Consider the following 18,005-nt stretch of genomic DNA (forward strand, 5'->3'; position numbering starts at 1 on the left):
CATTAGGAGGGAACTACAGGATGAGATGAGCTCGTGCTGGCTGTCACTGCCGCCGCCCAATAGACACTCGCGATCCGGAGCGCGAGCAGGACGACCTCCTCCAAATCAAGAGGCCGGAGTGTGAGCCTGTACCTGACCTCAATTCGGCTTGGATGCTTTAGCAACAATCGGCAGACTGAGCAAGCGAGAGAGTGTGGGACAGAGACGGATATTTGGGATACAGCTCTCGCGCGTCCCGACTCTCGGTCTTGCAATGGGATGCACGTTAAGTGCAGAGGAGCGCGCGGCTCTGGACCGGAGCAAAGCGATCGAGAAAAACCTGAAGGAAGCCGGAATAAGCGCAGCCAAAGATGTCAAATTACTGCTGCTGGGTAAGTCGTGAGGTCTCACTGGCCGCTTTTCAATGAGTGCATTGAATAAGGATGCTGCAGGTGTGTAAGTGTGTGTGCGTGTGACAGCACTGACACAGCCTATGTCTCCGCAGGCGGAGGGGAGTCGGGGAAGAGCACCATTGTCAAACAGATGAAGTAAGTGCGGGTTTTTAACATACTATCAATGGTTTTGTGCCTTTTTTCTGCTCGGTTCAGCCATGTTTCTAAACGGTTAAAGGTTGGGAACTGTTTGTCTCGCGCTGTTCAGTGTGTGGTAGTGCTGAAACACAAGCGCACCCCAAGAGACAGCGCTGTGAGTGAGTGAGTGAGTGTGTGTGTGTGTGTGTGTGTGTGTGTGTGTATGTTAGTAGCATGTGTGCAGTGCAGCTCGAGAGCGCGCGTGTAGCCTACTTCGTCGCTGTCTCTGCCGGCTTGGGCTTCAAAGTTCCTTAATGTTTCACGCTTTTGTCATGTGCATTTAATCTGGGTCCGGCATTTGTGTGTTGTGCCATGTTATGCGTTAAGGCCTTGTGTTCATTTTGTCATCTGACTGTGTGCTTGAGAGAGAGAGAGAGAGAGTGTGTGTGTGTGTGTGTGTGCGCGCGCGCATAGAATCTTTCTCTGTATTAATCTTAATGGGTGGCTTTTAGTGCCTGATCCCTGCAGTCTCGTTTAGCGTTATCCGCCCATTAAACGGATTTACCGGGACTATGCCACCTAACCTTACATTTTCAGAACTACGGATGCACATACAACTATTTTAAACTTATATGGCAGTTTTTACCAATTGTGTTGTATTATTAAATATCATTTTGCAGATCAAACTCATTTTACTACACCAGCATCACTGCGGTTTTTGTAATTCAAATCACACACAACTATATCTCAGACCTAGGATATATTTTAAGGTTTTAAATACACTCTTACTAGTTACACTTTAACTTTTTTATTACAGTTATACAGTTATTGCATAGTTACAGTTTAACGTGTGGTTTAAAATATTAAGACGACCAACAACTTGGGCTATGCAACCTGTAGAAGTTCAAGACAGATTGTTGCATAATCTCTAATCATACTACTTTTGCCACCACATATTCCATCCATATGCATATATATATATATATATATTAAACATTCATATGCATACATATATATTAAATACATGACATTTCAATAGAAGTTACATTAAAATATATTTTAGTTTACTCTTTTTTCTTTTTTTTTTAAGTATGCGATGGTGTACTGTGCTTCTTTTTCCGTAACATTCATGTCGTTACAAACCAGTATGACTTGCTTTCTTCTGTGTTTTTGTTAATCCATAAAGTGAAAGCTTTTTATTAATGGCTCTTATTACATGGACTAAAACAGTTGAAACATTTATAAATATTCCTCCACCTCCATGAAGATGGGTTTTCTGGAGACGACATAAAGCAGTTTAAACCTGTGGTCTATAGCAACACCATTCAGAGTCTTGCCACCATCTTGCGAGCAATGGAAACTCTTGGTATAGAGTACACAGACAAGGACAGAACTGTATGTATATCACATGCACACATTCTTGTGAACTGATTTAAAGCTCCACAGAGATAATGAAGTACAAGTGGTGTGATTTTATTAAATATTCAGATGAAATGTTTTATTGATTTCTCCTGAAGCATATTATCTATATGTATTATGTTTTATATATTATTTTCCGTATTACTTTTGTTCAAACATCATAATATAATTGGTGTGATACAACAATACAAGGTGGCAGAAAACAACAGGGCAGTTTCCCTTCTGTTAATGTACCTGTATACGCTTGTTTTGACTTGCAGTGTTCTTTAATGTTTGCATTAGATTTTCCTGGTGATTGAACTCGCCTTTTATTACCCAAACCGCACTTCTCAGAGGATGCACTGAGCTACAGTGACACCTAGTGCATGAATTAGAAAATATCATTGTGGTTGCCAATGCAATGAACATTTAACAGGGTGTGCGCGGGTCCTTAAAAAGTCTTAAAATGTCTTAAATATTTTTGGTCACATTACCGCTAAAATATCTTAAGTCTGACGGACCTAATGACTGTTTACAATCATTGGACAGACCGAAGAACACCCGCGGTAAGTTACTGCGTCATCAAAGAGAATTGCAGTAAATTAGCAGAATACAGAATACAAGCTCGCGCTGAGGCTCACTCTGTTAGTCTCGAGACTTCAGAACAAATGAGCGTAACAGCACACATAAACTCAGAAGTAACTGAGGTAAAAATTCACAATGTTTAGTTTATTCATAACATGATATAGTTAACACGGAAGAGTGCCTTTTTTCCTCAAAAAATTACCATAGGCCTATACAAATGTAATATTGATTTTTTTTTTTACAACAGTTCAACAAACTAGAAGTTTTATTAAGAGACTTACGTTTTAGACACCATATTGCCTGTTTTTGCTTTTTTTATGTTTAATATAGCAGATTATTTATGCATTTGTAACTGCAGGTTAATGTGTAAACACTTCTAACTGCCACTTCAGGTGCAGCTTATGTCTGGATTGCAAAGATGAATTTTGTTGATACTGATTTCATTTGCTTGGTAACAGCCCAAATGTCTTATTCTTATTCACTGATTAAATGTAAGAATTTGACTCAAAAGATAATGCACACTTATAGAAAAATGGCTTTATAAAGGTAAAATGCCCATAAAAGGTAAAAATCTATTTAAACTTATTGGAAAAGATTAATTTCTATCTGACCACCACACAGAATATGAAGAATATCAAAAACTTTAGGAGTCAGCTGTCCACAAAAGTCCTTAAGATACCAGCATGATAACACACTCAATCAGTTGAATGAGTGACTCGATGACTCACTCATTAAGTGACTTACCGCCACTCTTACTGGTAGTTCAGTTGAGAAGTTTGTTGAAAAGTATGCATTTTCCCCTCAAAATTTCTTATTTGTATATTCATAAATGCATTTAAAACATTAATCTCATAACATTATGTATGTAATAAAATGTGTATTTCCATTACAGGTTTAGGTCTTAAATTTCATATAAGGTGGTATTAAAAAAAGTCTTAAAAAGTCTTAAATTTAACTTGTTCATGTCTGTAGAAACCCTGTTTAGTGGGTGTCATTCTACACTCATATGTATTTAACAGGATGTTTCTAACATTTTGCATGCGTTTATAGGCAGATGCTAAGATCGTATTTGATGTGGTTGGTCGTATGGAAGACACAGAGCCATTTTCAGCAGAACTGCTGGCTGCCATGATGCGTCTGTGGACTGATGCTGGAACTCAGGCTTGCTTTAGCCGCTCACGAGAGTATCAGCTCAACGACTCCGCCCAATAGTGAGTCCCAATGTTATACACACAAGATGATGCAACAAGCATGTCACTGTCAGTTGTAATGTGCACGTTACACATATTATGTATTATAATACATATTTAAAAATCCACACGGGTGTTCTGTGTTTTAGTTACCTAGACAGTTTGCAGCGCGTTGGATCTCCAGATTACCTCCCCACTGAACAGGATATTCTCCGAACCCGAGTCAAAACTACTGGCATCGTTGAGACACATTTTTCCTTCAAGAACCTTAACTTTAGGTATCTACTGAATAGTTATGTTTCTCTTATGTAAGTTAAATGCAATATTTATCGGGAATTCAAAAAATGAGGATTTTTCCGTGCCTCCTAAAAGCATGTTATTATACCTTATCAAACTTATATCAAACTATATATCTGCATAATATAAGTAAATATATAGAGCTGAATCTGAACTGGGATCATCATTTAAATTATCAACATATATTGTCAAATCACCCAAAACTGCTCAGTGTACATTTTAAGACATATTAGTATGACTTTATGTTAAGCTGCTTTGAAACTGTTCATTGTAAAAATCACAATACAAATCTGATTTGACTCATATATGATTTTTAAAATTAATTAAATTAAAAAATATATATATTTTAGAAAATTGTAATTAAAAAAAATATTGGGAATATTTTGCTGAATGAAAAGGTACTTAGATGTTATATAGCAAAAATAAAAAAAGATCTGTATAATTGTCCTCAAAGTCTATTTGTTAGTAACTGACATAAGGAATTGGAAAATCATTTCTTTTAATTCACTTTATCAGCGTGTTAGACGTTGCAAATCTGATATCTTTGGTCGACCTATTTTGTTTCTTAACATGCATTGCATGTCTTGTGTATGTGCACACATGCATGTACATGGCTTCATATGTGTCCTGAAAGTGTGTGATGTTTCGTCCCCAGGCTGTTTGATGTGGGGGGACAGAGATCAGAGAGGAAAAAATGGATTCACTGCTTTGAGGATGTGACAGCCATTATCTTCTGTGTGGCAATGAGTGGATATGACCAAATGCTCCATGAAGACGAAACCACGGTAAACTACTACACCCAGACTTACACCTGATCATTTAGACAGCTTTTATACTCACATTATGACATTTAATGGTAAATTAGTTAAAAAAGCACTCTTGGGTTTTTTTTTTTCTATCTTTGCATTTTTCTCTAAAACAATCCTTTGACGGTCAACCTGAAGTTGATCTAAATCACCAAATATAGTTGTGTGTGTGTATGTATTTATGTATGATTTTATATATAATGGTATATTATAAAATAAATTTAATTTGTGTTATATATATATATAATTATATAATTTAAATTTCACACACACTTATAAAAAATTTAACATTTTATATTCAAAATTAATATATATAATTAATATAATAGTCATAAAACAGAAGAATGCAACAAGATAATCCAAACAACTTTATTGCAGGTTTTGACAGATACACGTGGATAGCAGGTGAGTGATTGGTCAACAGAGCAATGCTGAGGTATTTCAGTGAATAACAGTCTTATCTTTGCAGGTTTGGATGAACATGTTGGTGAGCCGGATTCGGAGGTTGGATGCAGATGAATATCGGACACAAGAAGGTAAGTCCATGCAAGTAAGTGGTCGGGTAGCATTCAGGTAGGAACAACGAGACCAGACAACAGTGAACCGAGGTGAGCAGTTTATACAGTCTGTGCTGATTGGATGTGACAGGTGCATGTGATCAGAACTCTGGTGACTGTGAACGAGTGGGTGGAGTGTAGGGGTCTGGTGCTGTGGGTGTTGTTGATTCTGTGACAGAACCCTCCCTCTACGGGCAGCTCGACAATGATGGGGGTGGCCTCTACCTCTCGGTGCTGGACAGTCGGTGCGATACGTGTGGAATTCAAGTAGCAGAGATGGGTCTAGTATGTCATCAAAGGGGCAACCCAAGATCTTTCCTCTGGGCCGAACCCCTCACAGTCTACGAAGTACTCTATTATGTATGATTTTATATATAATGGTATATTATAAAATAAATTTAATTTGTGTTATATATATATATAATTATATAATTTAAATTTCACACACACTTATAAAAAATTTAACATTTTATATTCAAAATTAATATATATAATTAATATAATAGTCATAAAACAGAAGAATGCAACAAGATAATCCAAACAACTTTATTGCAGGTTTTGACAGATACACGTGGATAGCAGGTGAGTGATTGGTCAACAGAGCAATGCTGAGGTATTTCAGTGAATAACAGTCTTATCTTTGCAGGTTTGGATGAACATGTTGGTGAGCCGGATTCGGAGGTTGAATGCAGATGAATATCGGACACAAGAAGGTAAGTCCATGCAAGTAAGTGGTCGGGTAGCATTCAGGTAGGAACAACGAGACCAGACAACAGTGAACCGAGGTGAGCAGTTTATACAGTCTGTGCTGATTGGATGTGACAGGTGCATGTGATCAGAACTCTGGTGACTGTGAACGAGTGGGTGGAGTGTAGGGGTCTGGTGCTGTGGGTGTTGTTGATTCTGTGACAGAACCCTCCCTCTACGGGCAGCTCGACAATGATGGGGGTGGCCTCTACCTCTCGGTGCTGGACAGTCGGTGTGATACGTGTGGAATTCAAGTAGCAGAGATGGGTCTAGTATGTCATCAAAGGGGCAACCCAAGATCTTTCCTCTGGGCCGAACCCCTCACAGTCTACGAAGTACTCTAGGTGACCACCCCGTCGTCGGGAGTCTAGGATGGTGTTGACTCTGTAGATATTCTCCTCTGAAGGATCCATTGGAGGAGGAGGAGGCACGTCATCAGCACCAGACCCTGGAGAGGAAGCAAGCAGAGGATTAGTATATGGTTTCAACAGGGATACATGAAAAAAAAGGTGATATTCCGTAGTGAGGAGGAAGGTTTAGCCTGTATGTGAATTCATTGATCTGCCTCTGGATTGTGAATGGAATGACATAGTGGGGACTTAGCTTGCGACAGGGCAGTCGAAGACAGATGTCCCTGGTTGAGAGCCAGACCTTCTGCCCTGGATGATACTAGGGTGTCGCTGATCTTCTAGCGTCGGCCTGGCTCTTGTGTCTCCGAACTGCCCTCTGCATGTGGATGTGAGCTGAGTCCCAAACCCTCTCGCTCTCCTGGAACCAATGGTGGACAGCTGGAACATCAGAAGGCTCACCTGACCAGGGAAACAGGGGCAGTTGGTAGCCGAGTATGCACTAAAAGGGTGTTAATCCGGTGGTGGCTTGAAGCAGGGAGTTCTGTGCATACTCGGCCCATGGAAGGTAACAGTTCCAGCGGTCTTGTTGTTCATGACAATATGACCGCCGGTATCTCCCGATTTCTTGTATCTTTCTCTCATTCTGGCCGTTGGACTGCAGATGATATCCCGATGTTAAGCTTACGGTGACTCCGAGTAACTGGAAAAAGGCGTTCCACACTCGGGAGATGAATTGAGGTCCGCGGTCAAAGACGATATCTTCGGGGATCCCAAAATGACAAAAGACTTGCTGGAAGAGGGTTTCGGCAGTTTCAAAGGCAGTGGGTAGTCCTTTCAAAGCAATCAACTTGCACGCTTTGGAGAAACGGTCTACAATGAAGAGGACACGTGTGAGAATCCGAAGAAGGTAAGTCAGTGATGAAATTAACTCCAATGTGTGAACATGGCCTATTAGGTACAGGAAGGGAGACCAGCTTTCCCTCAGGTAGGTGGCGAGGGACTTTGGCACAGACGGAGCATCCTTGGATGAACCAGGAGATGTCCTGGGCCATATTGGGCCACCAATAGCGATTGCTGATGAGCGAGAGGGTTTGCTGGCTGCCTGGGTGTCCAGAGCCCGGTGATGTATGTGCGGAGTCCATGAGGGACAGACGGAGATGAGTTGGCACATAGATCTGTCCCTCAGGACCTCCCGGTGGAGCAGATTCAGACCGCATGGCTTCCACGATCTGGTCATCAATAGACCACTCAATCGGGCTGACAATGATGACTGCAGGGAGAATGGGTTTAGGAGTTGTCTCTGACTCAGGGTGGTAGACACTGGACGGAGCGTCCACTTTCTGGTTCTTACTCCCTGGCCGGTAAGTCACAGTGAAATTGAATCTGGTGAAGAAGAGACCAACAAGCTTGACGGGTGTTTAATCTTTTGGCTTCCCGGAGATACTCAAGATTACGGTGGTCAGTGATGACCTCAAAAGGATGTTTAGCTCCCTCCAGCCAAAGGCGCCACTCTTCTAAGACAAGTTTGATGGCCAGCATTTTGCGGTTACCGATGTCATAGTTGTGCTCCGCTGGGGACAGCTTCTTAGAGAAAAAGGCACATGGATGGAGTTTGGGAGGCTCACCCTGCCGCTGAGGCAATATGGCTCCTACCCCGGTGGTGGATCCATCAACTTCGACGACAAAGGGCGGTTCTGGATTGGGATGCACTAGGGTAGGAGAGGCACAGAACGCTTTCTTGAGCTGGTTGAAGGCATTGGATGCTTCAGAGTTCCAGGACAGAGACTTGGCCCCATGTTTCAGCAAGGATGTTAGAGGTGAGCAAATCTTACTGAAGTTGTTGATGAACTTCCTGTAGAAGTTCGCAAACCCCAAGAAGCGTTGTAGTTCCTTGATGGATATGGGTTGTGCCCAATTCTCAACTGCCTGTACCATCCTCTGGTCCATGCGGATGCCGTGTTGGTCGATGACATAGCCAAGGTAATGGATAGTGTTACAGTGGAACACGCATTTCTCGAGCTTGAGGTACTGGTGGAATTATTGAAGTTTCTGGAGGACTTACGTCACGTGCTGGCGATGTTTGGCCTGGTTCCAGGAATAGATGAGGATATCAATGTAAAAAATGACGAAACAATGAAGGAATTCCCGGAACACCTCGTTCATAAATCCCTGGAAGACTGAGGGTGAGTTGGACAGTTTGTACGGCATAACGAGATATTCGTAGTGGCCTGCAGGTCCAACTTCGTGAAGATGCGAGCTCCCCGTAACTGCTCCAGTGCTGCTGGGACCAGAAGAAGAGGGTACCGGAACATGACTGTCTGAGAGTTGAGAGCATGGTAGTCAATGCAGGGTTGCAAGCCTCCGTCCTTCTTTCCCACAAAGTAGAAACTTGAAGCGGCAGGGAAGTGGATGGACGGATGAATTCTTGCTTGAGAGCCTCCTCGATATACTCCTCCATTGCCTTTTGTTCCGAGATGGACAACGGGTAGACTTTACCACGTGGAAATGGCACCAGATCGATCACACAGTCCCATGGCCAATGACTTTTTAGCATGTGGAAATGGCAGCAGATCGATCACACAGTCCCATGGCCGATGGGGTGGTAGTTTGGTTGCCAGTTTCTTACTGAAGACATCCTGGAACGCCCAGTATTCTGGAGGAATCTTTTTGTGGTTTGGAGGTGTCAGGGCTCTCAATGGATGTGGAGCATACATCGACATGAGAAGAAGGAGTTGATTTAGATTTAACAGACTTGAAGGTTGTTCTTCTAACAGTCTTGATACAGTTAGCCAAAGAGTCCTCACTCCATTGTTGCACCTCACCGGTTTTCCAGTTCACAAGGGGAGCATGTTCTAATAACCACCGGCATTCCAGGATGATGTCGGCTGTGGAACCCTCCAGCACCAAAAATTAGATCCTTTTCTGATGTAGACATCCAAGGTGGAGGGTCACAATGGGGGAACAATGATGAATGTAGCCAAGGCCCAGTGGTTTTCCCAGTATGGAGTGCACATGGAGAACTTGAGGACAATGTTTCCTTCGGAGGTGAAGCTTGCGAAGTAGGTTGAGTGTGAGATGAAATTTCTGGCGGCTCCGGAATCTATGAGGGCTTTCGCTGAAATAGATTGATGGGAAGTCATTAGAATAACATCTGAATGGGCAAGCAAGGATATCGAAAGTGGTATATGGATAGTACTCACCATTTGGCGTGGAGGTCTGACTGGTCACGAGGGAAGGGTGTGACCCTCTGAACCACAATATAGGCAATCGATCACTGGATGAAGCTCTCTAATCCAATCATGTCATCATAGATCCCATTTGTTGATGGATGTTGGAGTTTAAACCTTGACAAAATACAGTGATTAAGGCTGTTTCATTCCAAGTACTGACAGCTGCCAGAGAGCGAAACTGAAGAGCATAGTCTGTGACTGAAGATCTGCCTTAATGGAGCCGGTAGAGTTGATCATGCACAGAGAGCGTGCTAGCGGTCTGTCCGAAGATGTCTTTAAAATGCATGGTAAACGCCGTCAGCAAGTTGGTAACTGGTCCATTGGCGTACCACATAGCACGTTCCCACTGCAAAGCTCATCCAGATAACAGGGAAATGATGCATGCAATCTTGGCACGATCGTTGGTGCACAGCTGGGGCTGCATTTTAAAAAACTGAGAGCATTGTAGCAGGAATCCGCTGCAATCCTCCTCCACTCCTGAGTAGGTCGCTGATCGGGCCATGGGACTGGCAGAGGCAGACGGTGAAGGAGTGGTGACGAGTGGTTGAAGTGCTTGATGGAGAGCATGAACTAAGTCAGCAAAAGTATCGTTGGAAGGGTTTTGTGCATCACTGGAAGCATCTTCACGTTGAATGTTTGGTCTGGTCTTCTGTCATAAAACAGAAGTATGCAACAAGGTAATCCAAACAACAGGTGTATTGCAGGTTTTGACAGATACACATGGATAGCAGGTGAGTGATTGGTCGACAGACCAATGCTGAGGTATTTCAGTGAATAACACTTATCTTTGCAGGTTTGGGTGAACTGGTGTTGGTGAGACGGGTTCGGAGGTTGAATGCAGATGAATATCGGACGCAAGAGGGTAAGTCCATGCAAGTAAGTGGTCGGGTAGCATTCAGGTAGGAACAACAAGACCAGACAACAGTGAACTGAGGTGAGCGGTTTATATAGTCTGGGCTGATTGGATGTGACAGGTGCATGTGATCAGAACTCTGGTGACTGTGAACGAGTGGGTGGAGTGTAGGGGTCTGGTCCTGTGGGTGTTGTTGACTGTGTCAATAATATAATATAATATAATGTAATATACTCTAATATAATGAGAATTTTTTTTTTTAAAGAGAGTTTAAACTCATGCTAATTATGCAGTCTGAAAAAATTCAAATGTGTTTGATTAAATTTTCTCTCTCTCTTCTCTGCAGAACCGTATGCATGAGTCTCTGACGCTCTTTGACTCTATATGTAACAATAAGTTCTTTGCTGACACATCCATCATCCTTTTCCTTAATAAGAAGGACCTTTTTGGAGAAAAGATTGTGAAATCTCCATTGAATATCTGCTTCCCAGAATACACAGGTACAAGAGCTATGCACACACGTATATAAGAAATTTACAGATATAAAAAAAGGCTTGAAAACTCAGTCCATCATCTCTTCATCTTTCCTGCAGGCCTAAATACATTCGAAGCCGCGGCTGCATATATACAGAGTCAGTTTGAAAGTAAGAATCGCTCTCCTAATAAAGAGATCTACTGTCATCTAACCTGCGCTACAGACACAGGAAACATCCAAGTGGTCTTTGATGCTGTCACTGACATCATCATCGCCAATAACCTGCGTGGTTGTGGCCTCTACTGAGCTCCAACTCCACTTCCTGCCATTTGAAATGGTAACAAGTGACTGAACTGACACCCCTGTGACTTTGGCCAAGGTACTCCCATATTTCATTTCACTCTGTCAATTTTTGTCTTTTGTTCAGAATATTTATCCCTTATTTTCCTTTGTAGTTTGTCAGTACATTGCTGGCGTAAATAACGTATGGGTGTGCATGTATAGTGTAAAAATTAGTGTTTGGCCGGGCATAGATGCTTTAAGCCTGAGTGCATGTGTGTGAGTGGAAGTCATAACAAGTGAGAGTGTTTGTCGGGTGACACAAAGGACACACAAAGGTTCTCTGCTGTGTAAGAGACTTCCAAATGCTGGCATGATCCACTAAAATGATCTCAGAAACCCAGAAGGATCAGTGACTCTCGCAGGCTAAATGACTAAGAGCAAGATATATGGTGAATCATTTAGAAGAGCTGAATTGTCCGGAACGCGATCGCCAACGGACCGAAGGGGCCCCCGCTCCCTAAGCCGGGCCCCGCGTCAGCTAAGGACGGCCCTGTATAAGCGCATGTATTTACATATTTTGTATCGCCCCACACTTTGTGCACCCTATCAGTGTTGGGCTATGATGAATACAAACAAACTAGCTTACAGACTTTACATGGAGAACAGCGTAAATATTAACATAGTAATTCAGATTCATATATAACTGAATTACTGAATGAATGAGCTATTGCTTATTTTTAACCCACTCTCTTTAACTGATGACATAATGACGTGTGAGAGTGTGTTCAGATGCGTGTGCGTGTGCGTGTGATGCATGCACACTCTTTATTCAACCATGACCTGTTACTTAACCCCGATTTCTTTTCCTCTTTTTCTCTGCTGTGGATGGATTTTTTTGTTTGGTGCACTGAATGGCCTCTTTTCCTCCCTTGGGGTCAGAGGCCTACTGCACACTGTTCTGCTGGGTTTAGTCTTCTGACCGACCAATGAAATGTTTACATTAAAAAAGAAAACACTTTAGCACCAACTACTGGCTGTGTACTGATTTGTTCCTCCTTTAACATGGTTAGTCTAGTTTAACCTGCAGTTATCAAGAATTGGGCTGCGTATATAATTGCAGTAGTTACATAAATACATAAAATAAGATCAGTGTGAAAGATAATAATTATATTATGCCTGGCTTTCCTTTTATTTTTATCTGATGCCCACATAATACTGAATGAGATCCCAAGTTCATCCATCAGCGCGCTCACACACTTCATATGACGTTCCCACGTACGTGATTGTGACGCACGAACGAGCGATTCCATTTATTTCTACCAGACAGATTTTTCCACGAAAGCATCATACATTTGTTGGAATTAGGGTGCCAAAATGGACCAGTGTGGCTGTTCTAAATGTAAGTATGTAAACCAAACATATGTAATCTAAGTAATTGTAGCAAGAAAATACGGTGTCTCGCGCACGCATCTTCAGAAAATTGAAAAGACCATCTGTCTGTGTTGTAGCTAAATCTTGTAACTGCGGGAAAAACTGCAAATGCACCAACTGCAAGTGCACACATAGCAAAAAAAAAGTGAGTCGAATAACGAACACTTTGGATTATTAAACATCACGTCACCCAGAATTCTACAGAATGAAATAATTTCCCCATTTTCGACCCGGTAGGTTGCGGCAGTTGTCCATCTGAATGCAGTAAGGGCACGAAGGACTGTGAGAGCGCGTGCAAGGACAAGGAGAAATCGTGCGACACACTGCTGCAAATGAAAGTCTGTGATAATGTGTTGTGACACTGTGCTCCATTAATAATAATAATAATAATAAAACAATTATTTCGTGTACTCCCGCATTTGTTGTGATTATTGATGAAATAAAGGATGTAGGCTACTTTGAGTTTTAATGTTATTTCTCATCCATACAGGATACATGTAAACTTTAAAATTCAAACTTATTGATGCCAAGAGCATTCATGATGACCCCATTCCTAAAATTTAAATGCAGTTTTGCATGTATACATTTGACACTGTGGTCTGGTTTCACAGACTAAGCCAGTATTAGACCATAGTTCTAGTAATTTTTTATGAACATACCTTAGAAAAACATTACTGGTGTGCATTTTGACACAAAACAAGGACACACACATTTTAAGATCAATCAGTGCAAGTTTCTTTCAGTTGAAACAGCTCAGACTTACATTTTAGTCAGAGACTAGGCTTATGAAACCAGGGGTGTGTGTATTAAGTATTAAGTGTGATATTAAGACAACCTGACAACATTTTTTTCTTTAAGAACTTATTCAACTTTGGGTATATATATAGTTATCACTTATTATTATTATTATCATCATTATTATTATTAAATCAAAATGTTTTGTTATATCACATTATCAAACTTATAAGTTATTTGACCTAACGAAAAAAATAGCTTCAAAATTTCAATAAAAATGAACAGAAATGGAGTGTTGGTTATAAAACAGCTCATTCTTAGGTAATAACGTTTTAAGTAAGATGCTGAACAATGATTACAAAAGCACAAACTATGGCAGGAAATGGTGTTTTAATATAAAAAAGTTGTAAGCTAATAGGCCTATATTACTCAAAATATGTGTATTAATAATACTGAGATCCTTTCCAATCAGAATTAAGAGCGTCACATTAGCCACGCCTCTGTAATGTGACGAGCCAATGATATTACCGCACACACTTGTCACGCAGAAAGGCCAGAAGAGACGCTGTCAAATGACTGACGTGTTTATATTTAATTTGTCTTACACGATCGCGAATTATGTAATGGACGTTTATATAGCTTGAGTATGCATGACATTTCTAGTCCGAAACCGCGAACCACAACAGTATTCTTCATGTTGTTATCATAGCAGCCATCAGGTCTCTGTCCGCGGAAGTAGTTTTGTGTTGTTCTCCCATGTCCGAGTTAAGAGAATGACTCAAATGTTTTTTCTAGAATGGACCGTGAATAGACAGGTATGAGGAACTCTTTTATCGCTCTTATAAGTTGTACCGTGCTGTCATAATAATGACCGCAGCAGTATAGTTGCAGGGGTCAGTGACCGAGCACATGACGGTCAGTATGTTTGGATTCGGGCGCCTCTCCGCCGAATGGAAAGTAGGAATCGCATCGGGAGTTGTTTTTTTCTCTATGCTTATATCCAGAACATTAATCTCAGAGCGGGTTGACAAAAACACTCGTGCTTCGTTGTTTCGCGTTCAGTTTATCCTTTTCATCAACTCCCTGCTGCTCCTCGGCTCTCTCTACATATGGAAACGCGTGGTGAGGCGGCTGTGCGGATCCAGAGGTGCACCTTCTGTCCCGCAGAGATGTTGGCGTCTTCTCGTCCTGCTGTTTCTTACTCTGGTGCACGGGAGCTACCCGTGCATGTTTTTCCTCGTGGACACTGAGCCACACTGGTTATCATTGCTGTGTTTCTCCTGTTTGGGCATTTATGTCATCCTACTATTCTTCCTGTTCGTTTTTGGCTGCCTTAAACGCCTCCGCAGGCTTCTCTCCCGCAGCCGAGGAGAAGAGGATGCGGTCGCGAGCGGATCAGTCAGTCATATAGTGTTGGCAATGATAGTAACAGCAATCCTGGCAGTGTATGGGTTAGTAAATGCAGCCCAGCCTCCACGAGTAATTGAAGTGGAGATCCCAATAGAGAAGCTCCCTGAGTCTTTGAACGGGTTCAGGTTGGTGCTTCTGTCCGACATACATCTGGGACCTACAGTGGGCCGCTCCAAACTACAGCGCATTGTGACTATGGTGAATGAGCTGAACCCAGGTAATTACAATTATACAATTATATGCTATCAGTATAATCTTTAAAATGTCAAAGGGATAGTCCACCCAAAAATTTATTCTCCCATCATTTAATAACACTCATGTCATTCCAAACCAAACCTGTATGACTGCCTTTCTTCTGTTGAACCTGAAGATATTTTCAAGAATGTTAGTAACCAAACGGTATCCATTCCCATTGACATCCATTATATATATATATATATATATATATATATATACACACACACACACACACACACACTGTATATCTTCATGTTCAACAGAACAAAGTGAGTATTACAAGTTTGGAACTACATGCAAATGACGCCAGAATTTTTATTTTTTGGGTAGACTGTCCCTTTAACATATACCTGATATTGAATTTTACTCCTGGTGTTTGTTGCTGTAGATGTGGTGGTGATTGTCGGTGACCTGACTGACTCTCAGGTGACTCGATTGAGGAGCGCTGCAGAACCACTGGGACAGATGAAGGCTCGACTGGGCTCCTATTTTGCTACAGGTCTGTCTTAGTTAGCTGTTTGACAAAAGGGTGTAAATAAACATTTTGTGCACATCTTCACATTCATTTTCATGTGACTTTCAGGCAATCATGACTACTACACTGCTGATGTTGAAGGCTGGTTTGAGCTCTTGCGCTCAATGGGGATTCAGGCTCTTCACAACAGCCATGCAAAAGTGTTCCGTCCTGAACAAATTCAAGACTGGATTTGCCTTGCTGGCATTGATGACCTCGAGGCCCGCATGCTTCGGTCAGTCCACATTGATCTCATTGTCAGGCTCATTTGAATACATACAAATCTGATGCATATTGTGTGCCTTGTACTGGGCTTATGTTCATGGTGTTACTTTGGTTAAAGATACCCAGGCCATGGCATGGATGTTGAGAAAGCTCTTAGTGGCTGCAGTGCAGAGAGCCCTATTATTCTTCTTGCACATCAGCCTCATGCTGCCAAACAGGCCCTCCAGCAACGACCAGACATCAGTCTGGTACTCTCAGGTCTGTAAATATCAGTTCAATTATTGTGGTCTTTCAGATGCTTTGGTGTTTTGTAAAGGGAAAATTTAGGAGTATGCTGCTAAAGCTTAACTTCTGTCCTCTACTGAACTCAATTTTGCATTTGTGTAGGTCACACACATGCTGGTCAGCTGTTCCCCCTCACCATCCTGGCATTCCTGATGAATCCATTTTTCTGTGGACTCTACCGTGTCTCTGAACACACTATGGTCTATGTGACCCCTGGAACCGGTCATTATGGCATTCCGATGAGAATTGCAAGCCGTTCAGAAATTACAAACATTATATTGAAACGTGCTTGAGCCTCACACAATGCAGTGCAGGGATCAAACACACAATCTCATCCATGTTCATTACCCTGCATGCTGTGACACAAAGTTAACATGTATTACATAGTAATGTATGCATAATTATGCGATATATCAGTCAAATATATACTACAGTTTGCACTATGATTTGTTTGAGCAATCTTACAACAGGTCTGTTTTACTATACAGATGACACACATTTAGCCAGGTTTTAGTTGTCATTTATTTTTTAAAGTGGTTTTGTAATTTGTTTGCCAAAATATACAAAAAATCCAAGCACTTTAATATTTGAATATTCACATTCCAAAAGTGCCAGTTTTTTAAAATTAATTTGTATTTGTACTTTTACTCATGCCCCCTTTTTTTAATTAGTTCATTACACAGTCAAAATGAATTGTCACATTTGTGTGAGTCAATCAGGGATTTATATACTTACTGCATACAAAACCAGCAACACTTGTGGAATGAAGAAATAAAAGAAAATATATTTGCAACTGCAGATAAGTTTATTTCATTTGTACTGCATTGTTGCACTTTTAAGTGTAGAAAGTATGATAAGCAATGCACATAAACAATATATTCACTTTTAGTTTTATTTTCCTCAAAACACAACTTTAGGACCGCGGCAAGTAAAAGTCTATTTCTCGGGTGGAGGAGCTTTTTTCTTCACAGCCCGCGTCAGAGCTTGCTGTAGCACCGGATAGAGTTTGTGACAGCCGTCCATGCAGCTTCTCACAGCATCGGCCAGTATGTCTTCCCGCATCTCTCCGTCCGCAGTCAGACCAGACACTTGATTCAGATTGGGAAGCAGAGCCACGGTGACACACCCCTGGTCCTCCCCGTAGCCCTCCTGCCAGCTCCCATATTCCTCCGAGAATGATGGGTCAATGAGACACGTGCTTCCATTCTGCCGCAGCGTACAACCCAACACCACATCAAACATTTCAATACCGCCATCCGCCAGGGCCATAGAGGCGCATGTCACCGCATGTGCCAGTATCGAGCCGTCATTCTCCAGAACCATGACATTAACCTCAATCTGAGAGCGCGGGTATCGGTGTAGGCAAACTCCTGGCTGCAAGCTCTCCAGTAGAGTCTGGGACAGATCTCTTTCCTCACTGCCTTGGATCCAGGCACCCCGTTTCATACATGAAAACGGCGCGAGCCTGAAGTCGCAAACAAGGCGACCGGTTTTCATATCGCTTTCGTCCTTGCGTTCAGCTTCTCTCGGTCCGTACACCGAGCATATAATCTTGGTGTTCCCAGCCTCGAGGTACGCAGAGCCCTTTGCCTGGCTGATCAGCCCGCATCGCGCAAATACTGGCCGCACGTCTCCATTCCCCCGGACGCCTTGCCTGCTGCTGGCCTTGGGAACTTTGCCTGGGGAAAGAAAGAGCAGTGGGGACTGCGACTCCTCCGGTCCACGGATACGTTTTGTATCAACGGGCATTTTTACTAAACCCACGTGATAATGAACAACTTCTCAGGAGCTAAACTGTTCAGATCTTGTTCGAGAATCAAATGCGACAGGATACTGCTAGTTATGCTCTACCGCCATCTGTCGGATAGGCGTGACATGACGCACAGCGA

General features: G+C 42.0%; 3 protein-coding genes across 3 annotated transcripts; 2 read left to right on the forward strand and 1 right to left on the reverse strand.

Moving 5' to 3' along the window:
* The first annotated feature begins 34 nt into the window (after positions 1-34).
* On the forward strand, positions 35-11,753 carry LOC107741398 (guanine nucleotide-binding protein G(o) subunit alpha-like). The gene is made up of 8 exons (XM_016554106.1): positions 35-371; positions 485-529; positions 1,765-1,904; positions 3,543-3,703; positions 3,832-3,960; positions 4,635-4,764; positions 10,869-11,022; positions 11,116-11,753. The coding sequence occupies exons 1-8, from the start codon at positions 254-256 to the stop codon at positions 11,301-11,303; spliced, it is 1,065 nt and encodes a 354-aa protein (XP_016409592.1). The 5' UTR covers positions 35-253; the 3' UTR covers positions 11,304-11,753.
* Positions 11,754-13,965: 2,212 nt separating this feature from the next.
* On the forward strand, positions 13,966-16,695 carry LOC107741395 (transmembrane protein with metallophosphoesterase domain). The gene is made up of 5 exons (XM_016554104.1): positions 13,966-15,072; positions 15,481-15,591; positions 15,676-15,841; positions 15,950-16,089; positions 16,219-16,695. The coding sequence occupies exons 1-5, from the start codon at positions 14,355-14,357 to the stop codon at positions 16,407-16,409; spliced, it is 1,326 nt and encodes a 441-aa protein (XP_016409590.1). The 5' UTR covers positions 13,966-14,354; the 3' UTR covers positions 16,410-16,695.
* Positions 16,696-16,710: 15 nt separating this feature from the next.
* On the reverse strand, positions 16,711-17,988 carry LOC107741396 (exosome complex component MTR3-like). Its single transcript, XM_016554105.1, has one exon. It carries the CDS (start codon positions 17,863-17,865, stop codon positions 17,053-17,055), a length of 813 nt encoding a protein of 270 aa, XP_016409591.1. The 5' UTR covers positions 17,866-17,988; the 3' UTR covers positions 16,711-17,052.
* Positions 17,989-18,005: the final 17 nt, after the last annotated feature.

The sequence above is a fragment of the Sinocyclocheilus rhinocerous genome, unplaced genomic scaffold, assembly GCF_001515625.1.
Source record: "Sinocyclocheilus rhinocerous isolate Xijiao unplaced genomic scaffold, SAMN03320098_v1.1 scaffold1007, whole genome shotgun sequence".
Classification (NCBI taxonomy): Eukaryota; Metazoa; Chordata; class Actinopteri; order Cypriniformes; family Cyprinidae; genus Sinocyclocheilus; species Sinocyclocheilus rhinocerous.

Coding starts and splice junctions, on each gene's coding strand:
- LOC107741398 (XM_016554106.1), top strand. CDS start 254: ATGGGATGCACGTTAAGTGCAGAGGAGCGCGCGGCTCTGGACCGGAGC. Junction 530..1,764: donor CATTGTCAAACAGATGAAGT/AAGTGCGGGTTT, acceptor AAATATTCCTCC/ACCTCCATGAAGATGGGTTT. Junction 1,905..3,542: donor ACACAGACAAGGACAGAACT/GTATGTATATCA, acceptor ATGCGTTTATAG/GCAGATGCTAAGATCGTATT.
- LOC107741396 (XM_016554105.1), bottom strand. CDS start 17,865: ATGCCCGTTGATACAAAACGTATCCGTGGACCGGAGGAGTCGCAGTCC.
- LOC107741395 (XM_016554104.1), top strand. CDS start 14,355: ATGACGGTCAGTATGTTTGGATTCGGGCGCCTCTCCGCCGAATGGAAA. Junction 15,073..15,480: donor GGTGAATGAGCTGAACCCAG/GTAATTACAATT, acceptor TTGTTGCTGTAG/ATGTGGTGGTGATTGTCGGT. Junction 16,090..16,218: donor CATCAGTCTGGTACTCTCAG/GTCTGTAAATAT, acceptor GCATTTGTGTAG/GTCACACACATGCTGGTCAG.